The 24413-nt window shown below is 54.1% G+C and overlaps 1 protein-coding gene across 2 annotated transcripts; it reads left to right on the forward strand.

The window, feature by feature from the left end:
• Window positions 1–1394: 1394 nt before the first annotated feature.
• SUSD3 (sushi domain containing 3) lies at window positions 1395–22748 on the forward strand. 2 transcript variants are annotated; one of them, XM_081151180.1, is made up of 6 exons: window positions 1395–1499; window positions 13923–14111; window positions 15698–15845; window positions 17541–17687; window positions 22003–22093; window positions 22563–22748. In XM_081151180.1, the coding sequence occupies exons 1-6, from the start codon at window positions 1412–1414 to the stop codon at window positions 22614–22616; spliced, it is 717 nt and encodes a 238-aa protein (XP_081007306.1). In that variant the 5' UTR covers window positions 1395–1411; the 3' UTR covers window positions 22617–22748. The 2 variants fall into 2 exon arrangements, with proteins under 2 accessions (XP_081007306.1, XP_081007305.1); XM_081151179.1 differs by having other exon boundaries at window positions 1396–1499; window positions 22003–22292.
• The last annotated feature ends 1665 nt before the right edge of the window (window positions 22749–24413 follow it).

Below are 24413 nucleotides of genomic sequence, written 5' to 3' on the forward strand. Positions count from 1 at the left end.
GGCCAAGAAAGAATGCTACCGGCCCCTTGACACTGTCCGCAATGGGCTGAACTGTGTCTCTCCCCCCAAAATTCAAGTGCTTAAGTCTTAACCCCCAGCACCTCAGAACACGCCCTCTTTTGGAGACTGATGCAATCAAGTTAAAGTGGGGTTATTAGGGTGGCCCTAATCTAACAGAACTGATGTCCCTATGAAAAGGGGAAATTTGGACAGAGACAGATATGCACAAGGGACAAAACAGCCTGTGAAGACTGCAGTGATGCTGCCACAAGCCGAGGAACTGCTAGAAGCTGGAGAGCAGACCCTTCCGAGCAGGTTTGGAGTGAGTGTGGCCTTGCTGACACCTTGACTCAGGCATCTGGCCTCCAGAACCCAAAACAATACATGTCTGTAGTCCTCAGGCACCCAGTCGGTGGTACCTTGTCACAGCAGCCCCAGGAAGCATACCCACCCTAAATGGCCAGGCTTGAATTCAGCATTTGGGGCTCCTGGGCCAGAACGTGGGGCTCTGGGCAGCCTGAAGGCAGCTCCTACCAGCTCCATCCTACAATTCAAGGGCCACCCGGCCCTCCCCTCCCAGCCCTGTCCCCTGCCTACAGGCAGCCGCCCTCAGCACAGCCCTGTGCACAGGGGTCAGACCCAGGGAGGTCACAAGTCCCTAGAGATGGGCTCGGGGCCATTTGGCAGGGAATTCTGGGGTCCTGGGTCCCCAACTGTGGTCCGGTGGGGGGGTTAACTGGTCACTGTGGGCCTGTAGACTCACCTGGCATCCCAGAGTGGCAGATGGGACGCACATGCTTGGTTTCACATCAAGGAAACTGAGGAATGTCCTCAGGCGTGGTCCACAAGTCTGAAGCGGGACTGAGGCATTATGGAGTGAGACCAGCCCTGACTCACTCACCCTGTGGAACCTCACCTCCACGGGGCTCAGAGCAGAGGGGGTGCGGCCCTGCTGGGACACTGCCCGGTGGCCCCGGAGAACACTCACCTCTTCACTGCCGTGGCAGGGCCGCCTTCCCAGGCTCCAGCGCCAGCCACACCAGGCCGCCCCCAGGGCCCGTGCTCAGGCCTCGGGGCCTTTGCGGGCTGTTCCCTCGGCAGGGCCGCGCACCCAGCTCGCGGGGCTGGGCCCGTGCGCGTGCCCGTGGGCCCCGGGGTCCGCCCTGCCCCAGGCGCCCCTCCGCGAGGCCCGCTGCCCGCACTCCCCGGCCCCGGCCCACAGCGGACGCGCGGGGCCGACGCCCGGCCGAGGGGCGCAGAGGTGGCCGCCCGCGCCCGTTCGCCCCGGGCGCTTTCGGGCTCCCGCGCGGCGGGTCGGCCCCGGCTCACGGGAAGGGGGCGGGGTTCCCGGGGGCGCGCCCCGCCCCGCCCCCCGCCGCCGGGCCGCCCGAGGACCGCGGGCAGCGCAGGGATGCGTCGGGCGGCCGCGACCCTCCGTGGCCCCGCCAGGCCTGGGGGCCGCTCGCCGGACGCCCCCCCCGCCCCCGGGGACGGCACAGGTGAAGGCTCCCCGCGGGGCGCGGGCGGGCGCCGCGCCCTTTCCTGGACGGGCGGCGCGGGGCGCGGGGGGCGCGGGGCGCGGGGCGCGGGGGGCGCGGGGCGCGGGGCGCGCTGCCGGGAGGGCGCGCAGCGGGTGGGGAACGCACCCCGGGGGACCAGGATGGGGTGGGGCGCACAGCCGGGGGGAGACCAGCCCGAGGGCGAACCTCCCGCCCGCCCCGTCCAGCGGGCGCCCGCGGGGGCCCAAGGCCGGCGGCCGGCGGCCTGAAACCGGGCGGAGGCGACCTCCCGGGCGCCCAGGTGCCTCCCCTGCGGCCCGGCCCGCGGGCGCCCCCTCGGCGCGGGGAGGTCGGCGCGGGCGGCGGGCGGCAGGGGCTCTGGTTCTGGTTCCCGTCTGGCTCCGGCCCGGCTTCCCCGGCGGGGAAACTGAGCCTGGCCGGGGCGACACCCGAGGCCCCGGGGCGCCGGGCCGGGCGGAGGCTCGGGGCTCGGGAAGGGGGCAGGGCTCCGAACGCGGCTCACCTTCGCGCCCTGGTTCGCGTAGGAAACGGTCTGAAGTCCCGATCCAAGGCCGGCTCTGCTCCCTGAACGCGCCTAAAACCTAACCCTTTTACAGACCGACCCGAACCTGCACCATGTGCCCCAGCTGCCCTGGAGGCCCGCTTTGGTGGACACTTAAGCCCGAGGGCCTGAGGCCAGGTGCAGGATTGGGCTCTGCGCAGGTGGAAGCTGGCCCAGGTCGCACCCAGCATGCAGCCAGTCCTGCTTAAAACGACGCCTGTCACCAGGAGGCAGTGGGGGGCCGGCTGCCTCTCAGATGGGGAAACTGAGGCCCAGGGAATTAAGTCACCAAGTGGAAGCAAAGACCTGCCCTGGTGGGTGGGGTAAGTTTATTTTGTTTCACTGTTTGACACCCCAGGGCAGCTTGATGCCCAGGCCAGAACTGGGTGCTTTGCCCAATGTGTGTGAGGAATACCCTGTGTATGCTGGCATGCTGGGGGGTGGGTGTGGACCAGAGGCGCAGGGACTTGCCCAAGGTCAGCCAAGGACATGGGGGGGTCTCAAATGTTTGCATACAAAAGGCTGTTTTCAGAGGACTCTCCTGGGGGAAAGAGGGACTCAGAGTCCAGTCCCTGCCCTCTGGACTGCCAGCCTAGCCCCAGGCCTACTTCTGACCTGTGCAGCTCAGCTTCCTGCCAGGCAGGAGCCCTGGGGCCCCAACCCATGAGCCCTTCCCTGAAATTTGAGGTTGGATCCCCCCTTTTACCTGGGGTGCATCTCAGCCCCTGTGCCTCAGTTTCCAGGTGTGCTAAGTGGTGGGCACTACCTACCTGCCCCCAGGCTGTTGGACAGGCCATGGTGGTTCTGCTCTGGGCTAACACCATCCTTAGGACTCTACCGCTCCCCTACCCTGTGGCCCCAGGCTCTTGGGCTGTGAAATGGACACCCTCCTCTCCCTGTGGGGCTGTGAAGGAATGGCATCTTTTGGAGACAGTTTGGCACTGTCTAAAACACAGAAATGGGCTGTGTGTTTTTTCTACAGTCTGTAAAATGGGCACATTGCTCTGCTCTTCCTGAAAGTCCAGCCAGATGGATGTGATGTCGTGGGGTCTGTGTCCTTCCTTCATCTCCCATGTGAGGCTGATAAGGGGTTGGGGGCAGGGAGTGGGGTGGAAGGCTGGCTCAGAGCAGGGTTTTAAATGTTTGTTGAATGGATGCCTGGGAGGGGCTAGCTGCCCGACCCATTGTAGAGACCAGCCTCCCACTGCCCACAGGCACCCGGCCCTGCTCCCAGGGCAGCTCCAGCACTCCCTGATCTGGGAGATTGTCCAGGAATGTGGCCCGGTGGGAGGAGGAACACAGGGTTCCAGTGGCCAGGGATGAATCCCCCTCACCCTGTACCCTGGAAGGACCGTGGGGGAAGGGCCCAGAAAGGAGGCAGCATCAGGACTGCGGATGGCGAGGGCATGCTCTGGGTATCCTCTTGGCTTCACTCCTGCAGCCCTGCCACACAGCTGGCCTGGCCCCATTTCACAGAGGGGACACTGAGGCCCAGAGGGAGCATAGGGAATCCAGACAAAACGTATGTGCCCCAAGGCCGGCTCTGTCCTCCGGCCAGGGTAGAGGCAGACCTACTGAATGCAGGCAGCTGCCGGAGCCTTAGTACTCTCCCCTGGGAGATTTGGAGGCATACTCTTCCTGACTTGTAATTAGTCTAGTTCTGTTCTTGGGAGGCCCAGGTCTGGGCTTTGGCCAAAATCCAGGCCTGCAGTGGCTCTGAACCCCATGCCCACCCTCCATAGGTAGAGGAGACAGGCTGAAAGAGGGCAAGTGTCTTGCCTAAGGACACACAATTAGGCTGTGGGCCTCCTGCTTGTGGCTCTCCATACTGCAGGGATCTTGGGGGTTCCACTCTCTATAGAGCACCTGTGTGTGCACATGTCATACTTTCTGTCTGAGAAATTCCTTCTGAGGGTTCTTTCCATTTGGGGAAACTGAGGCTCAGAGGGAGGAAGTGACTCTCTGGTCTCACAGGGACAAGGCTAGGCACCAAGCCCTGGGTGGGCTGGTCAGTGGCCTGCCTCTGCCCTGCTGTGGCCAGTGTAAGAAGTAACTTATTTACCCAGCTGATAAGGTCAAGGTTTGGGGACCATGTGAGCTCTAGGAGGGAGGACTAGAGGAGCAGGCCTGTGGTCCAGGTTCCTAGATAAAAGACTAACAAGCAAGATTCGCTCTCACCTCCACCGGTCAGGCTGGCTGGGGGAGGCTGGGGCTGGGAGGGAGAGGGGTTGAAGGGAGAGGGGGTGTTAGGCCTGCCAGGGCTGCCTGATGGGTGGGTCTGCGCTTCTCACTGTTCGGTGAGCCCATGGGGTTTTTTCTGGTTCGCCTCTTGTTTGCATCAAATTCATTCCTTTTGTTTTTTCTGTTTCTTCTCATTCGAAGTTTATTTTCACATAATAAAAAAAGAGGGTCATAAAGGGTGCCCAGGAAAAATTCAGCCAAGGCTGAGGGGTGTGTTGGTCCAGCCCAGGAGTGCTGGGGGAAATGCAGCATCTTGTGTCCTACAGCATGGAGTACAGGTGGGTAGGCCAGCGCCAGGCAGGTGGGGCTGGGGAAATGACAGCTAGGGGGTGGGGGAGCTAGGAAGGGTGTCCAGGCGCAGCCGAGTATCTGTGAGGGTTTTCAGCAGGGGAGGGAGGAGATGGGATTTGCTTTTTAGGTACCAAGTGTGGGAGGGGCTGTTGGGGCCAGCAAGGGGTGTCTGAGGGCCCAGGGGACCCCAGGCTGAGGAAGGGGTACAGTGAGGATATCAGGGGCTCAGCGAGGGATGGGCTGGATCCTCAGGTGGGCTGGGAGGGGGCCAGCAAGGGAACTTCAGGACTCCAGGCCAAGGAGAGGGCAGTGAGGGTGTTGAGGTCTCCAGGGAGCCCGAGTAGACATGACTGAAGCCCACATAGGCCCCTGGCACTATGCCACCTCCTTGCCTATCCTGGCACGGGTCATGAGTTCTGTGGAAAGGTCTGGTGGAGGTGCTGTCAGAGTATATCCAAGGCCTCAGATAGGCCTGTGGGTCTGAATCTCTTATCTGGAAAATGGGCTCAGCCTAGAGGAGTCATTGCTGACCTTCCAGGCCCAGGGGGGGATGCAGGAGGTACCATCAGCGCCTGTGTGGGGGAGCAGGTGGAGGGAGGTCTCCTTGGTGCCGTGGACTGGGTGGGTTGTGACATGGCCTTAATCACTCTCCTGGGGAGCATTTCTGTGCTCCTGGCACTGCTCTGAGGTCTCCATGGGGTGGTCCCACTCCTCCATGACCCTGAGGGGCAGGTCATCCCATTTTATAGATGGGGAAATTGAGTCTGAGCAAGGTGAGGGCCAGGTCCAGGACTTGCAGCCAGGAGGTGGTTGAACCAGGGTCAGACCCTGTGTGGAGGGGGGTTGGGGGGTGTTCTGAGCAGACCCACCATAGTGGAGTTCAACTCTGGCCTCCCAGGTTGGGGGAAGGTTCCAGAAGGTAATACTCAGCACAAGGTGGCCCTAGGCAAGGGCTCCCCTCTCTCCCTCTACCCTTCTTTACAGGGTCGTTTTCTTAGACCTCTGGTTTCCTTTTTCTGGGAAGACTGGTTCAAACAACATACTTCTGCTAGGAACCAGGGGCTCCTGCCTCGGATGGAGGCGCAGAAAAGGGGAGGGGGTGGAAGTACCCTCCACCCCCAGCACTGCCGAGAGGCTGGCTCCATGCCCAGCTCCTGAAGGGGCATAGCCTTGGGGTGGCCTCTAAGAAGCGGGACTGGCTCCGAGCGTCTTGGGGAGGGTTAGCTGTGTCCTTTCAGATGAGTGGCCTCCATGGGTGGGGAACCGCCTGCAGCGCCTCCCAGTGCCAGCCAGCCCTCTCCCACTGCCTTGCACACTCCAGGCGCTCTTTCTAAGATGACAGTGGTAGTTTCTTCGCTGGGGCCTGGGCTGCACATCACCTGGGTCAGCCTCCATCGCAGCCTGCTCACTGCAACACCTGCAGGTGGGTCACAGGCCCAGAGCTGCACATGCCAGTCACCCAGCAGGCATGCTTGGGTTCCTGGAGCCTCTGCTGCCATCTGTGACTTGGGTAGAAGAACGCCCTCTTTAGGATGGGAGGTCAGGTAGCACCAGTTCAGCAGAGGTTGGAGGGGTCTGGGCTGGGCCCTGGGGGGGATCAGGACGCCACCACCTGGGACCTGTGAGTGTGGGCATATCAGGTAGTCAGGGCAAGGCTTTCTCCATCATTTTTGTAACCACACCCCCCAGCTCGGTCCTACCTTTAACATCACTAAGCCTGCTTCCCCACATCTCTGGCCATCTCTCTTTCCATCCCTCAAGGCTTCTTACTTTTTTTTATCAAGTGCTGGTTGTACAGTATCTTTTATTCACCAGGTGCTGGTGTGGGCCTTGGCAGACAGCCGCAATCGACCCCAGAATTCTCACCCTTACTGACAACCTCCCCCACAGGGTCGCCCCTCCCTGAGGCCCGCATGGGACTGGGAAGAAAGAAAGAAGGTGCTTACAGCTAAAAACCTTCAACAAAACAAAAAGGCAACCCACTGAATGGGAAAATATATTTGCAAATGATACATTCAATAAGGGGTTGGTATCCAAAATGTATAAGAAACTTGTACAACTCAATAACCCAAAAATAACCTGAAAATTGGACAGAGGACCTGAATAGCTACCTCTTCAAAACGGACATACAGATTCTAATAGACGTATGAGAAGATGTTTAATGTCACTAATCCTCAAAGAGATGCAATTTTAAACCACTTTGAGGTACCACCTCATATCAGTCAGAATGGCTACCATCAACAAATCAACAAACAACAAGTGTTGGCGAGGGTGTGGAGAAAGGGAACCATTGTATGTTGTTGGTGTGATGGTAAATTGGTGCAGCCACTATGGAAAACAGTATGGGTATTCCTCAAAAAACTAAAAATGGATATAACGTACGACCCAGAAATTCCATTCTGGGTATTTATCCAAAGAAAATGAAAACACTAATTCAAAAAGATATATGCACCTCTATGTTCACTGCAGGATTATTTAATAAAACAGCCAAGTTATGGAAGCAACCTACATGTTCATCAATAGGTGAATGGATAAAGAAGGGATGATACAGATATACAATGGAATATTTTATAGCAATAAAAAGGAATGAAACCTTGCCATCTGTGACAACATGGATGAATCTAGAGGTTATTATGCTAAGTGAAATACACCAGAGAAAGACAAATGCCATATGATTTCATGTATATGTGGAATCTAAAAACAACAAAAACAGACTCATAGAAACAGACCAAAGGGATGGTTACCAGAAAGGAGAGTGGGTAGGAGAGGAAGGGAATATAGTCAGTTGTATTGTGATAAGTTGGCACAGTGACAGAGAAGTACTAGAATTAATGGGGTGATCACGTTGTAAGGTAGAAAAATGTCAAATCACTATATTATACACCTGAAACTAATATAACCAATATAACTAATATAACCAATATTGTATACCAACTATACTTAAATAAATTTTAAGTGTACACTAAAGGAAATAAAAGGTGCTTAGTTACAGAAAAATGGAGAAGTCACAGCTCTAAATTGAGGACTGGGAAGTGATGCCTGCCTGAGGATCCTGGGGGAGGGCCACATGGCCAGCCTGTGGCTGCCCTGTTCCAAAACCCATGTCCACCTTCCTGGCCGGAAGGACAGCACATGTGCAAGTACACAGTCCTGGAGAACAAAGGAGGTTCTTCCTGGGGCAGTGCTAATCATAGCTCTCGTGCATTAGGTCCATCCGCCCGTCCGTTCACTCTGCATGTGTTCACTCCTGCTTTGGCCCCGTGGAGACAGTGTGGCTGATTAAGAGCCCAGACGCAGCTCAGAGTTGGCATCCCAGTGCACGTCTGAGCCCTGGTGACCCAGGGCCAGCGAGGGTAAGCCCAAGTTTCCTGGGAATGTCTAGATGGGGGCACAGGGGTCCTCCTCACTTGGCCTCCCTGGGGCTCCCATCTCAGCCCCCTGCTGTAGTGCAAGACAGCCTGTCAGGCCCACCCTGCCCTCACCCCTGGGGTATGTACCATCCCCCCATGAAGCATCAGCAGTCTGTTGGACTGTTGGTCTTTTTAATCTTGACCAAGCTTAGAGGCCAAAAATAGTGTTTTAGGTTTCAAATTTGTATTTCTTTGACATATATATTTTCCCTGGAGTTTTGTAATAACTTTACAGAGGTGTAAATCACATGTCATATGTACATTTAATGTGTACAACTCAATGGCTTTTAGGACATTTGTTGATATGTGCAACCATTAATTTTAGGACATTGTCATCACCCCAGAAAGAAGACCCCCCTTAGCACAGTCACTCCCCATCCCCTCCCCCCTCCCCCCAGCAACTGTCTGTCTCTGTGGATTCACCTTTTCTGGACATTTCCCATAAGCAGGACCATGCACTGTGTGGTCTTCTGTGACTGGCTTCATGCACTGGCCGTAGCAATTGGAAGTTTCCTCCACAGTGTAGTGTGTGTCAGCGCTTCATTCCTTTTCATTGCCAAATAATATTCCATTGTGTGGATGGACTGTATTTTAATCTGTTGCTGGACATTTGGGTTGTTTCTACTTCTTGGCTACTGTGAATGATGCTGCTGGGAACATTTGTGTACAAGTTTTTGTGTGGACATGTGTTTTCATTTCTTTTGCTTATATTTCTAGGAGGGGTTGCTGTGTTCTGTGGTAATGCCCGTGTAACTGTTGGAGAAACTGTCTAAGCAGCTGCCCCAGTTTGCCTTCCCACCCCACCACCTGCGAGGCTCCAGTCTCGGCACATCCCTGGTCTTTGTGTGTAGCTGGCTCGGCAGGGTCCTCCCTGGGGATTCGAGTTGCATTTCTCTGAAGCTGATGATGTTGAGCATCTTTTTATGTGGGTATTGTTGTCCATTGGAAAACCTTCAGAGAAATGTCCATTCAGCAATGTTGGCCATTTAAAAATTGGGTTATGTGTGTTTTTATAATTCAGTTGTAATAATTTATACATTCCAGATATAAGTTCCTTATCAGATATATGATTTGCAAACCTTTTTACTTTCTTGATCGTGTCCTTTGAAGTACAAATGTTTTTAATTTCATGAAATCCAGTTTATTTTTTTTTGTGGTTTGGCTATTGGTATATCTAAAGAACCATTGCCTAATCCAAGGTCAGGAAGACTTATCCCTATGCTTTCTTCTAAGAGTTTTAGAGTTTTAGCTTTCATATTTCTGTCTTTGACTCATTTTTAGTTAATTTCTGTATATGATGTGAGGAGCCGTCCAACTTTATTCTTTTGCATGTCCCAGCACGGTTGCTGGAAACTAGTCCCCTGCCCACTGAGTTGCCCTGGCACCCTCGTCAGAGGTCGTGTGGCTGTGGCGAGGTCTGTTCTGTTCGCCGCCTGTCTGTCTCTCTGCCAGGACCACTCTGTTTCGACCCCCATACTCTGTGGTAGGTTTTGAAATACGGAAGTGTGAGCCCTCCAACTTTGTTCTTCTTTTTCAAGCTGATTTTTGTTTTGGCTGTTCTAGGTCTTTTGCATTTCCCTGTGAATTTTAGGAAAATTTCTGCAAAGGCAGCCGCTGGGACTCTGCTAGGGGTGGCGTTGAATCTGAGCATCAGCAGAACCAGACAGTTGCCATCTTCCGAGCCCTGAGCGTGGGCATGTTCCCATATTTAGGTCTTTAATTTCCTTAACAACGTTATGTTGTTTTCAGAGTTTTAAGTTTTGTACTTCTTTTGTTAAATTTATTTCTAAAAAGTATAAGTAATATATTTTTCTTGATGCTCTTGTCAGTGGAATTGTTTTCTTAATTTCATTTTCAGTTTGTTCCTGGCGCTGTACTGAAATGCCACAGGCTTTCGCACGTTGACCTTGTGCCCTGCAACCTTGCTGGACTCGCTGATTAGTTCCCATAGATTTTCAGCAGGTTCCTGGGGATTTTCCAGACATAAGACCATGTTATCTAATAGAGAAGTTTTGCTTCTTCCTTTCTGATTTGGATGTTGTTTATTTAATTTTCTTAAGTAATTATCCTGCACCCTTGTTTGGGGCTGTTTACCTTTTTTCCTAACTTAACCTTTCTTTTGTTGTGAATTTTTTTCATCCTAACCCAAAGAGAGAGTGGGAGGGGGAGGGGGAGAGAGAAACATGGATGTGAGACAGACACATCGATTGCCTGCCTCCTGCATGCGCCCCTCCTGGGGCCAGGGTTTGAACCTGCAGCCCAGGTACGTGCCCTTGACTGGAAATCGAACCCGCCACCCTTTGTTCCATGGGCCGTTGCTCTAACCAGTGAGCAACACTGACCAAGCTGCTCATGGATTTTAGAGAGAGAGGAAGGGAGACAGAGAAAGAGAGAAACATCAATTGGTTGCCTCCTGTATGTGCCCCGACTGAGGATCGAACCTGCACCTAGGTGTGTGCCCTGACCGGGAACCAAGCCCGCAGGCTTTTGGTGCACAGGATGACGTACCCAACTGAGCCACCCGACCAGGGCTCTGTTGTGAATTTTGCTGTGTCTTATTAACATGTAAATGCTGTTTATATGGGAGGGACACTCTCTGCTGCAAATTCCCATACACCTGTAGTAGGCTGGAGTGCCCCCAAATCTACCTCTTATTCTGTTACTGTGGGAATCTTAAGTTGCACCTGTTGCCAGCTGCCCCCTCTCTATCGTGGGCATGGGGCATGCCAGCCACCTCTCTGAGCCCGTTTCCCCGTGTTAAAGTGGGGATGATAATGATTGCTTCCCTGTCGTCCCGAGTGCCCGCTGTGGTCAGGAATGTGGGCGCAGAGCCCGTGCTCAGCAGCAGTGCCGCTGGTGGTGGTGATGGCGAGTGTCTGCAGACGGAGCCGTGCTGGGACACGCTGCTTCCGTGCACCAGGGCCCGGCGCAGTTCCCCTGCCGCCTTCCGGCTGGTGACTCCGGTGTATCATCCGGCTCTGCCATGCCTAGTCTCCCCACCTGTGAGGCGGCGATGGCCACCTTCCTCATGGGGCTGTAACTGAGCAGACATCCCTTAGGTGCCCACTGGTGTCTGTGCTGACCCGGAGGTCAGCTCCCCTGCGACTGCACAAACCACTGGGGCCCCCAGGGCGCACGGCCTTCCAGGTTCCTCGCGGGCCAGAGGCGGGGTGGACTCATGCAGCGCGGCCAAGCACAGCCAAGCCTGGCCCTCCTTGCTACCACCCACAGTGAGGGGCTTGGGCAGAATACACGGTCGAAGCTGCAGCCTGGCTCTGCGGCTGCCCCGTTAACCCCTCACCCTGCGGGGCAGGGCTGCGTGGCCGGGCCAGGGCTCGTTGTGAGCTAAAGTGTGAAGCACCGGCATGGGGAGTACAAGGGCATGTGTGCGTCCTCAGAGTAGCATCCCCTGCTCGGGCAGTCCTGGGGGTGCTCTGGCCCCACCCTGTGTGGGGCAGGTGCTTTGTGATCCACAGTGGAGCCTCCATAGCTGCTTCCAGGGCTTTGTGGGTTTTGAGAGACACTGCAGCGCAGTACAGATGTCTTGTGTACACTGATAGGTTGGTTGTGGAGTTAACAGTCCAGTTAAGTTATAAGATTTGGAGCCAAAGCAAGTAAAGAATAGAGGGTTTGGTAACCAAAGTTAAAATGGGGGTGGAGGGCACAGGAGAAGCTGGTTGGAGCACAAGAGCCTGGCTGGGGTGTGGCAGGCCGAGTGGGCAGCAGGGCATCTGTGCCTGGTGTGCAGGGGCGGTCCTGGCTGGAGCATCACAAGGACAGGTAAATGTCCCTGGTCGGCTGCCTCTGTCCCCTCCCCCCCACAGAGGACGCTGGGCGCTGGACCCCTGCAGGGCACCTCAGGGTTGGTGTGTCCACTGGCGCAGGCCACACACCAGCACAGCCAGTGTCCCTGTTCTCCAAGACAAGCCACTGTGCCTTCCTGCACTGGTAGTACACAGGCCATGCTCAAAATCAGGACCTTCTGGAAAAGCAGAAGGCAGGGCCTCTTGCCTGGGCCGGGAGGCAGGCCAGGAGCGTCCACACAGCTGCGTTCCGTGTACTCCAACACGGGCCGGGCGGGCCGGGCCGCTCACCGCCCGCCCCCGCCCCGGCGGGGACCTGGCAGGCAGGGCACCTGCAGCTGTTGTCATGACTGTGTTGTAAACACGCTGTGATTGCCACTTCACCCGGAGTGTATCTGTCCTTCTGTGAAGATGCTGTTGTAAAATTTTCGGACGGCCTTGCTGACATCTCAGGATGAACCTGGACCTACTGCACCAATCCCCACAGCGGGAGACGTGGGTGGTCTCCACTCTCACTGTTCTGAGTTGAACATCTGGTGTAGAAATTCTGGCAGCAGGTTAATAATATTTCCTTTGGCTAAATCCTCAGATGCATATACAACATAAGGCTCTTAATTCATTTACCAAACTCCTTCCAGGGGTTGGGATCTGCACCCATCAGCCAAGTCCCAAAGGAGTTGCTCCCAGACCCGGCTCACTTGACACTTGGCTTTTTTCTTTTTTTTTTTTTAACTTTTTGCCAAGTTGAGGAGTAAAAGATTAGCATTCATTTTAATTAGCGTTTCTTCAGTTGCTGTAAAGGCAAGCTTTTTGTCATGTGCGTTGGCCATTTTTCTCTCCCGTGAAGTTTTTGCCCGCACACCATCCATTCTTTTTCATTTGGATGTTCAACTTTTATTGATGTGTAAGATCTCTTTATAAACTTAGGTGTTGAAACCTTGTCCTATGTTCTCCAAATACCTTTTCTAATTTTTGTATCTGAGTTTGTTTTCCAATTATTAGGGAGTAACAAAAGTTTTTGCCTCTCATGCAGTCTCATCTGTCCATCTCCCGCGTTTCCCCCGCTTGACTCTGCCTTTGGAGCTATGGTTGTGTGATCAAACCCAAGGTTTTCAGGGTGCTCTACTCAAGAACAGGACGTGGTTGTCCTGGCACAAGGTAGTTTTTACTGGAGCAAGTGAAGGAGACCAGATTCATATCAAAGCTCTGTCTCCTAAGGAAAGGCTTAGGTAGCCATTGCTGACGTTCACTAGTTGGTTAATTATGCTTTGATTTCTTCTTTACAGTTGGTACACTTATCTGGTTGGGTTCCTGAAAAGGCCACTCTGTTTACAGCTGGTCTGCAAAATATTGTGCTACCTTTTAACATTTAGCAAGAATAGCACTTGGTAAGCAGCCTGGACGTGAGCTCCTGATCCTGAGTATTTGCTACCGTTGGACGTTTGCCTTCATTCTCTCCTGATACGTGTTTCTCTTCTCTTTTCCTTTTCTCTGTGTGCCAAGCTTTGCACACGCATTTTATTTTTTAATTTTCCCCTATAACTATAAAATCAACTGTTTGATTAGTAGGTTTGTGCTCAGAATTATTTTTTTTAACATCAATTTGTCTCTTTAAAAAAAAAAGAATTCACCCATCTTCCCACCCCTCTCCCCTTTGGCCACCATCAGCTTGTTCTCTGTATCTGTAGGTCTATTTCTGTTTTTCATTTATTAATTTGTTTTGTTTTTTAGATTCACATATAAGAAAAATCATATGGTATTTGTCTTTCTCTACCTGACTTATATCATTTAACATAATCCTCTCTAGATCCATCTGTGTTATTGCAAGTGGCAAGATTTTATCGTTTTTATTGCTGAGTAATATTCCAGCATGTTTCTTTTTCCAACACTGTGGTCCTCAGAACATTGAGAGTTTACTTAATGTAGGGATCAGTTCTGCATTTCTTCCTACGCCACTGGCTCTGTGGATGCCACTCCTGGTCTGGGTGGCTGGATGATCTCCAGAGCACCAATCGCACAGCCGCCGGGGCAGCGTGCCCGTCCCAGGCTGCGGCTCCTGCCGAGCCCCTGCCTTCCAGAATGGGGTCCTCATGCTGTCTCCCCTCTCTCTCCCTAGGCATATGCACCCAAGTGCAGCCGCCCCCAAGGGGTACCCTCCAAGTCCTTCGCGGTGATGGCACTTCTGTGGGGTCTGTCATCGTGTTCCACTGCCCCTTAGGACACCAGATGATGGGATCCGGCCTCCTCACCTGTACCTGGAAGGGGAGCATCGCCAAGTGGTCTTCAGGGACCCCTGTGTGCAAGTGTGAGGCCTGCTTCCCTGAGCTGCCTCCAGATAAGCTGTTGCCCGGGGTGGGAGGGAGCCTGATGCTGTCATGTTGACAACATGGTGTCCACAGAGAAGGTGCAGTAGATGCCAAGTCCTGGCTGGGCCTCTGTGTAGGGTCCTGCTCCCAGTGCTGGTGGCCCCTGGTCGCTTCACGTCCATAGTGAATTCAAGTCTTACCAGCTGCGACAAATCCTAGATCTGCCACCGACTTGGCCTGCCACTTCCGAGAGGTTACTTGTGCTGTCTGAGCTAGCACTTACCTGTTCCACATTTGTTCATTCATTCAATTTCTAAGCATGCACGTGGCAAGCCTTAATAGGATATTACATATGGCAAGAATTCTAGAACTGGGGACACTGAGGGCGAGGATGCATCTGGCCCTGGATCCTCAGTCTAGGGGAGGAGATGGTTTTCTATTTGTATTTGTAGTACAGAATGTTAAGGATAATACCCAGCACATCAGTTTTCAAAGGGAGGCCACGTGTATTGTGTGAAAAAAAGGGCTCAGTAGTCAAGACATTTAGGAAAAGGCCACGTTAATAGACTGCAGGACTTCTCAGAGTCTTTAAAACACTCATGTGCTGGGTGAATCTCTGAGAAGGAGGGTATCTGTTAGGTAGGATTAGATTCTTAGAAATACAAAACCCAGGATAACAGAAGTTAAATGAAATAACATGGCTATGGGAGATTTCTCTTATCCATAGCCCTCAAATTGGGCAGCCGTAGGTGCATATGGTGCCTCACATTGGGGACCCAGGCCCCTTCCATGTTGTGGCTCTGTTGGGTTTGACCTCAACTGTATGATCCAGGATAGTGGCAACTGTGTTCTAGGCAGTTGTTATGGGGCAGAGCAAAGAAAGCTCTTAGAAGTTGTCTTGTACCCCTTCCTCTTATTCCCTACGGGCCAGAACATGGCCATGTGACCACATGCAGCTGCAAAGGAGGCTGGGAGATATAGTCTTCAGTCTGAATGGCCAGCGTCCAGCTAGGGCAGAGTGCTAGGGATGTGAGCAGTGTCTGCTATAGGGGAAAGCAGGTGACATTGATCAAGTTAGGATCCTGGGCCTTGTTTTCCCAGAACACCCTGAAAGAACTAGTTCTTGACCCATAGCTGAGGTCACATTGCTGATATGTGGTAAAGGCCCTTTGACCCCAAACATCGCAATTTTCCCTGCTTTTTGCCTCCTTTAAAGTGACCCCTGAAGAGTTTTGCTAGTTTGAGGCACTGCGAAAAGAGACCGAGAGCTCTCTGCTGTCATCTGGCCTTAGGGGCCCAGGCTGCAGTGGGTGAGAGCCAGTGGGGCCTCACTGAGCCCCTGTCAGAGCTTCCCCCAGTGTGCCACCATGGACTCTTACACACACTCCAAAACCCTATTCAAACACCTCCTTCCTGGGAGGCAGTCTTCCCTGATAGCCTCACTCCTACAATAGTTTGCACAGACCTTTACCTTAGCAGCCTGCACCTCCCTGCCTCCCCTGTAGAATGGGGCTCACTAAGGGCAGACTGGGTGACCCCGCTGTACCTGAGCCACGCCCAAGAGCTGGTCTTGTCTCTGTCATAGCCGTGATGCCCCAGGAGACCTTCGGCTTCAGGGTGGCTGTGATCGCCTCCATCGTCAGCTGTGCCATCATCCTGCTCATGTCCATGGCCTTCCTCACCTGCTGCCTCTTGAAGTGCTTGAAGAGGACCGAGCAGCGGCGCTTTGACAGGTATGGTGGACACAACATCGTTGCTGGAGGTAAGCCTATGGCCTTGAGGCCTGACCACTCCCTGGAGCCAGGAGCACCACCCAAGGGGTGCCAACACCTGAGGCCATTCCAGGCCTCCTAAGGGTGTCCAGGGGAATGAGCAGCGTGGTCACCCTGCCAGGAGCTGCCCTCACAGCTCAGGATGGCTGCAGGCAAGGTCAGTCAGGGTCTCCCCACTGCAGTGGGGCTTGGCATTCTGGTCATGGAGCATCGCGGCCCTGGAGGGCACTGGGCTGCAGGTACAATGGGATTTTGTCACCCTGCAGTGCTGTCCACCTGCGCGCAGTGTGTGCTCTGCGTGTTGGGTGTGCAGGGCTGTGGGGTTATGGTTATCTACAGCCCACAGGTGGACTCTGGCTCCACCAGCTGCCTTTTCACTGTAGTGTGTCCTTTGTTGGAGTACAGGGGAACCTCTGTTCTTGAACTTATTCCTTCCAGAAGGCTGTTTGAGAAGTGATTTGTTCGTAAACCAAATCATTTCTCCCCATTAGAAATAATGTAAATTTAATTAACCCGCTCCAGACCCCTAAATGATTCCCCTGTGTTAACCTCTCTTAATTGCCTGTGATTGTTGTTTTGTGAGCACCTTCACACCCTTAGCAACCTCAGCACATTGGTGGCCTCTTGATGTTTTAAAATTGTGCTAATCATTGATTTCCCCACGCCATACTCTGTAGCCAAGTCAGACAGGCGAACACCTCTACCATCCTTTGCGATTATTTCTTTTTTAAAATCTATCATTGTTCTTCCAACTTTCCTTAGCACTTTGTAGCTATCATTAACCTTCTTAGGACCCAGGATGACTTACTGTATATATTTAATAATAATACGGAGCAACAAAAGCAAAAGCACACAGAAATATTCACAGCAAAATTTCCTGAGGTGTTAATAATGCAAGCGTTAGCAGTAAACTGACTCTACAGCTCATTTTCTTTGTCACCTGAGACACACGTGACTGATCATGTAAGTATCAGCTTGAAAGGGTTGTCAGGTCGAGAACCAAAGTTTTGTTCAATAACCGAGGCATTTTTTCCAAGAACAACTTAGTAGAGAACTGAATTGTTCGAGATGGGAGATATTCGAGAACTGAGGTTTGACTGTATTTTTTTTAATTGTAAGAAAATGCCCTGTTGGCGTGGCTCAGCGGTTGAGCATCGACCTAGGATCCGGGAGATCTTGGTTCGATTCCCGGTCAAGGCACATGCCCGGGTTGCAGGCTCGATCCCCAGCAGGGGGCGTGCAGGAGGCAGCCGATCAATGAGTCTCTCTCATCATTGATGTTTCTCTCTCTCCCTTTCCCTTCCTCTCTCTGAAATCAATAAAGACATATTAAAAAAGTAAATAAATTGTGGTAAAATGTTTATAACATAAAGTTACCATTTTAACTATCTTTAAGACTAGAATTCAGGGGCATTAGTTCCATTCACAACACTGCCGCCGTTGATGTGATTCATCTCTAAAACTTTCCGCTGCCTGCCTTTGCAGTAGAGCGTTCTGGTATTTTCTGATCACCGGTGACTGCTTCCACCCTCTAGCAGCAGAGCTGAGGAGTGGCGACAGGGCCATGAAATGCTCACAGTCGAGCATGCAGCTGCTCAGGGTGGCAGCCTGGACACTTGCACAGCTGAATGTCCTCCGCATCTCTTCTCTCCACAGAACTGCCCAGCTGTGGCTCCAGCCCAGGGGTGAAGACCTGGACACTCTGCAGGCTCCCTACCTGGGCCTCAGGGGCTTGAGTAACAACAGCGGCGTGGAACCCAGGAGCCAGCCTGGCCAGGCACATGACAACCACAGCTTCACCACGTGGGCATGGGCCTGGGGGCAGGGGGCAGGGGGGCAGGGGATGAGGGTGGAGCCCTGGTTTGGTCAGGACAGGACCAGAGAACCAGGACCCCGGAGGTACTGGCTGCCTCCACACGCTGTGCAGGCTCATCTGGGCTTGAAGTCCTGGCCCAAAGACAGGCTGATGGTCCTGTTAGCACCCAGTCCTGACCCCACACCCTAGCACCCAGAGACACCCCCCAATGACTTTATCTTGAGAATTCAAACTTATGGAGAAGGTGAAGCTTCTGAGCATGAGTATTCCCTTCACCCAGACCCAGCGGGGCTCCACAGTGCTTGTGGACTCGCTCTGTCCTCCCCCCGCCCTGCTCCCTTTCAGCACACACAGGATATTCTCTTATGCACCCTTTTCTGGCTCAGGGAATCGAATCTGGCTGAATGTGGACTGTGATGCGTCTCCCAGTGTAGTTACCAGCTTTGAGTGTGCACCCTCTCACCCCAGATCCCCCTGGCACCAGCAGCCAGGTCTCTAGGCTCCTTAAATGGGGGCAGGCTTTTTGTCTTGGTGGCCAGCAGTCCCCCACAGAGACCATGTTCTGGACTGCTGGGCATTGGCACTCTGGCTGTGTCTGTCGCAGGTGCCGTAGGTGGTGCTGGTGTGGGTCAGATGCCCCCACGGCATGCAGACTGGGGTCTTTTGGCCAAGGCAAGTTCAGGTCAGCTGATGAAAAAGGGACTCTGAAGGGGGTCACTGCTGCCCCACGGCCTCTTTCTCGGGCCTCGGAGTCCAGGGAATCCTGCTGGAATCCTTTCTTTCCCCTGGGCTTATGAAATAGTGACTTTAATTCTGTTGTTCTGTCATTTTTTCCTCTGAGGAATGAGGATGGGCTCTGTTTTTCTTCCCTTTTCATTTTACTTTGCTGTTGTTTTTGTATCACTATGAACTCAGGGATATTCTTCTCTAAAGCTTCATTTTGGGGAAATTTCATGAATGCCCGGGAGCAGAGCCTAGTGTGTCAGGTCTCCTGTCCCGCCTCGTCCTCAGCAGTCACTGTCCCCGCATCGCCTGGATGTAATTCCTGTGGGCCCCTGCCCTTCCCTGGTGGAGCCCTACCAGGCTGGCTGCACCCGCTCATGCCCTCTTGCTCCTTTCTCCCAACACAACCCAGCCCGGCCAGTGCGTTCTCTGCCCGGGTCCAGGCTGGCCGCCCCTTCACGAGTTGGGTGGAGGGCAGTGCTCAGAAACCAGACTGCCTTATGGAGGCAGAGGACCTGTCCCCCAGAAACCCTCCCAGGAGCCAGGTGCTTGCTCCAGGGTGGGAGACCACGCCTGCCTCAGTTTCCTCATTTGTACAGCGAGGATCTTGGCAGTGCTCAACCCCCACCCCTGTTGAGATTGGGGTCTGGTGAGGGTGTAGTGAGCGCCAGCCGCAGTTATTAATTCTGCTCTTGTTCTTGCTGCACAAGTGAGGAAACAGACACAGGGGGGCCTGGCGTTGGCCTGCCTGGTCCCAGGTCTGCATACAGCACTCGGCATGCCCTGCAGGAGGCGCTGATCCCCATCTCCCTCCCCTGAGCCTCAGACATTAGGCCTGCCTCTTGGTGGCCACAGCAGTCACGCTGCTTCAAGCACTTTGCATGTGATGTGACAGGTCGCCATGCTTCCCTGGTGGTCAGAGACCCCGGAGCCTTGCTCCAGACCCTCCAGTACTTGTGGGACCCTCCCTGACTGTGCTCAGGTTTGGGCAGATGTTGGTGCTTAGAGCTGCTTTCCTTTTTTTTAAATATACTTTTATTGATTTCAGAGAGAGGAAGGGAGAGGGGGAGAGAGATAGAAACGTCAATGATGAGAGTCATTGATCGGCTGCCTCCTGCACGCCCCCTGCTGGGGATCGAGCCCACAACCCGGGCCTGTGCCCTGACCGGGAATCGAACTGTGACCTCCGTTAATAGTTTGATGCTCAGCCCGAGCCACGCCAGCCAGACTGCTTTTCTTTTTTGAGATGACATTTTGGGGTGATCCCAGGAACAGGCTCTTTAGGCCAAATAGTCTCAATATTTTTATTACCAAGTTCTTTGTCCAGGGACCCGACACAAGGGAGTGGAGGCGGCCCACAGCCGCACGTCACTCAGAGTGATGCTGTTTCTCCCGGTTGACACGGCAGGTGTCACTCACACCGGTGGCTTCATCAGCATTTCATCATCCTTCTGATTAACAGTGAGGAAGAGCTTTTCCCCAGCCCTTTGCTTACAGTCGCATTCCTGGTTTTAGCCGTTTCCATTTGCTCTGCTGAATGGCCTGCTGAGGCTTTCTCATAAACGCAAGGAGCTCTGTGCACCATGTGGAAGCGAGCCTTACTCAGGGCTGGCGCAAGCACCTTCCTCCTCATTTCAGTCATGTTGGGGTGTTCCTGCTCGCGCCTCTCCTCCTCACACAGATTTCCTTTCAGCCCCCCTGATGGCAGCCCTCCCCAGTGTGGGCCGTGCGGGTTGTCCTGGGTCTCGGTTGGGAAGAGCACCAGCAGGATGGGGAAAGTGCATGGTGTCCCGACAAGGCCGGTGCTGCTGCTGCAGGGGCTTCGTTGGCTGCAGTGAAGCTTTGGATCCCCCGGGGAGGGGTGCTGCTGGGAGCCTGTGCCTGCCCCCCAGGCGCCTGCTCTTCGACCTGAGGGACTTGTTCTTTCTCCCTCTGATGGTCAGCACAGAGCTGTGTAGGGAACTGTGTGGCCACCTCCTCAGAGGTGGGGGGCACTCAGTGTCAGCTCTAGTCAGTGCAGCTGAAGGCAAGAAGTAGGAGGTGAGGCTGGAGGAGCATTGGGGTCAGAGCCCCTTCCCTGAGCTCTCCCACATATCCCCCAGGCCCCAGTTCTGAGCCCAGCTCAATGGGGATCCAGGGAAGGTGGCTCCTGCCCAGGACCTCGCAGCTTGATGAAGGAAGCAAGCTCCCTGAGCCCCGGGGCCTCTGGCTCCCAGGCAGGGACCCTCTGACTGCAGCCCAGGGGCCTCTGTGCCATCCTAGCTAAGGCCCAGGTACTCTATTCTCCCACTAATCCGTAGTGAAATTGTCATCAGCAAGGTGAGGTTTGCCTCAACCTTGCTTTTACTTCATAAATACTTCCCAGGACTCAAAATGTGCCAGGCACTGTCCTAAGCTGTTTCAGATATTCCCTGTTCTAACTTAGGGGTAAGCACTGCTCTTATTCCATTTTAAGAAACTTGTCCAGAATCACGCACAGCTTAAGCATGAAGCTATGTTTGAACTCAGGCTGTTTGGCTCCAAAGTGCCTGGACTTGCCCACTAAGCTGTCTTTCCTCTTCACCAGTTGATTAATTGATTCATTCACTTATCCATCAAACCAACAGATAACTTTTTTTTTTTTTTAATATATCTTTATTGATTTCAGAGAGAGGAAAGGAGAGGGAGAGAGAGATGGAAACATCAATGATGAGAGAGTCATTGATTGGGCCCACAACCCGGGCATGTGCCCTGACCGGGAATCGAACCCCGATCGCCCGGATCCTAGGTCGACACTCAACCGCTGAGCCACGCCCGGCCAGGCCAGATAACTTCTTAATTCCTGCTACTTCCTAGAGCTTTTTTGGGAATTAGCTGTGGGTGGGAATAGAGAACCAGGAAAGCTTCCTGGAGGAGATGGTGCCTGAAGTGAACAGATTGGGAAAGCCTGAATTTTGGGGAAAGAGAGAAACAGCATCTTAAGGGGAGAAAACAGCCCTGCAAAAGGCTGGAGGTGGAGCAGCCTGGCAGCTTTCAGGGAGCAGAGGCCAGTGTAAGGGGGAGACAGGATGAGCCAGGTGACGGTCAGGCCAAGGTTTTATCAGCCTGAAGAATGGGTTGGTTTATGGTTTGGGGGTAGGGGAACCACAAGGGAACAGAAGATGTAGAAGGTAGGTGATCTGGTCCCTAGACCACCTGGCAAGAGCAGAGGTGTCTCCTTGGACAGCCGTGGAGTGTCCTAGCCTCGGGAGGCAGCCTTACCCTGGTGGCATACTCTGAATAAGTCCCTTCCTTGACGCAGCCTTGGGACACCACCCCCCCCAACCCTTGGAACAGCTTGATAGATGCAAGGTCCCCAAGACCTGGGCCTCTCTTTGGATCATTCCCCTCATACAACTGAGGGGCCTGAGGCTCAAGGCAAGGCACTGATGGAGGGGCCTCAGGTTCAGGGCAGCTCCAGCAGGAGAAATGGGGTTCCCCAACCTTGGGGCAGTGGTCTGCCCAGGCCCACTGAAGGCCATGACTAGGGAGAACTGGGGCCCAATTGGAGTTAAATGGATTCCTGGCTCTTTCAGCAGCTTACACTTCCTCTCTCTGCAGAGACCTTGGTGAGCGCACCAGACAACTGGCTGGTATGTCCTGCAGTGTGAACAAGGACCCCCAGATCTGCAGCAGTTCACCTTGGGCCCAGGTGATGGTGCACAGTGAACCCAGGGCAGACCCTGCCTGCCCCCAGGCCCACTGCTGGAATGCCCAGGCAGCCCACGGTCTGTGTCCCAGGATGGCCAAGGGCCAGGCCAGAGCTGCCCTCCACACTGAGGGGACCAGGCCAACCCATCAGCTGGCCACCTATGTCTCGACATGTGTCCAGCTCGAGATTGGTCAGTGAAGTAAGCGTCTGGGTTTAGGGATTCTTAAGGGTATATGCCTGACTCTGAAGGCTGGGAGTGTCCTGCCCCTGGAGCTCAGCTGTAGCAACTTTTATAGATGGGCTTCCTTGAAACCACCTCTGAGGTTTACAGATGCGGGTGCAGCCCCACTCCAGCCAGGTACCTTTAAAGAGACTGGGGACATTTTAAGCACATCTAGTTTTGCTTAGAGGAAGGAGGAAGAGCACAGCCAAATTCTCAGCAATCACAGCGATGAATCTTCCTCTGCAGGGCCGGCTGCCTGAGGGCAGGGACCCAACCGAGTGCTCCATCCAGTATCTGTAAAGTTGCGGGGACCCAGCCGAGTGCTCCATCCAGTCTCTGTAAAGTTGCGGGGACCCAGCCGAGTGCTCCATCCAGTATCTGTAAAGTTGGGGTGAGGAGCGTGAAGTAAACAATTCTGATGCTGAAAATTGCAAAAGTAAAGTCACTGGCTCAGTTTTCAATCCCTGCAAAACAAAACCTCAAGTAGAGTGGTCTAAAACTACAGTCCCTTTTTATTACCACTAGGGCAGCCAGGGCTCAGCAGGGTACCTCTTGTAGGGAGCCTCTCCCGTGGTGGCTGTAGTCTGCTGCTGGTGGCTTCGGTCATGTGAAGGCCGGCTGGCTGGTGGCTGGCTGGCTGTAAGCAGAGACTTCATGGGGTGGCGGCACCTCGAGTGACCTGGGCCTCCTCACACAGGGCAGTTGGTTTTCATGGTGAGCGTACCATGTGCGAGCCATGCCTTTCAAGGCCCAGGAAGTCATGCTGGTTCACTGCTGGTCAACATGGGAGACAGACCCCGCTTTTGGCTGGAGGGAGTACTGGTCACGGGCTCCACCAGGCCCTTTAGAGCCATCGCGGTCCCTGTCAAAGCAGTTAGATAAAAAGACACCACATATCTTGCCCCCCAGTCCCAAGGGGTTGGTTGGTGGGAGCCCTCAGGTGTGACTCTAGACATTTGCTTCATCTAAGGTGACCTTGGAGCTCAATACACACCCTCTTCTTCTGAATGGCCCCACCCTCCACATCTCTCACCAGCAGAGCCCACATCTTTCCTAGGCCAGTAAAATCTGACACCCAGCCTTCTGCTCTTTGGGGTGTCACCTGTCCGGCCATTGAGGAAACTCACTAAGGTTTGCCCCCTGACCTTCCCTGTTTCCTGCCTGGAGCTGCACTGACTAGAGCTGACTCTCCGAATGGCCCTATGAGGCCACTGCCTGGAGGCTTCTCGCAGCCGTCGGGGGCCAGTGGAGGGGAGTCTGATGAAGACAGCGGGCAGTCCTACAGGGGCCTGCACTGCCCCCGAAGCCACATTTGTCATGTTTTCCATCACTGAGAAGCACGCTCTGACACAGGCTGCATGGAGCAGCCATCTGCCCTGGGACCCATGAGGATGCCCTCAGGGGCCCCTGGGTGTCTCCATGTGTTCAGCTGTTATGCTTGGTGCTGACCTCCTTTCTGTTGTGGGGTGGTGTGGGATGGGTTCCAAAGTGGGATCCTGAGGCCAGAGAGTGGGTGTGGCGCTTGCTCAGGCATGCAGTGGCTTTCCCTCAGGCTCCCGGAGACGGGCCCACTGGCACTCCATGTTGGCAGGTCAGAGCTCCCTCGTCAGAGCAGCACAGGGTTCGCATCCCGGGGTCCCCACAGACCCGGCTCTCCCAGCTTGTCCCAGAGGCAAGCAAGGCTCCTTAGCCACATGTCTAGAAGGGTCTTGCGAGCCAGGCAGAGGTGGACAGCCAACCCTGCTTTCTTGATCTTGTAGAGGGTGGCATACATGGCTGTCAAAACTGTCATAAGCTGATTGGCTCCTTACAGGGCTCAGCCACTCTGCCAGGGGTCAGCGCTGATGAGAAAAGGCTCTGAGTTGCCCTCGTCCTCAGTGCTCGGTGTGAGCAAGCCCCGCCAGGCCCAGCCCTCGTTGGGAGGAAGTGGTGGGAATCTGGGGGGCAAGACGTCTTCCATGAGGGTTTGTGGATGCCTTCAAGGGGAGGGCGGTGTTTTGTCCCAGGTGCCTGACCCTGGGCTGCTGGATCAGAAAACAGGAGGTTTGGGTGAACTGACAAATAGAGGCCAGCCCCATTCCACTCCATCTCTCAGGA

Source organism: Miniopterus schreibersii (assembly GCF_964146895.1).
Source record: "Miniopterus schreibersii genome assembly, chromosome: 11".
Lineage (NCBI taxonomy): Eukaryota > Metazoa > Chordata > Mammalia > Chiroptera > Miniopteridae > Miniopterus > Miniopterus schreibersii.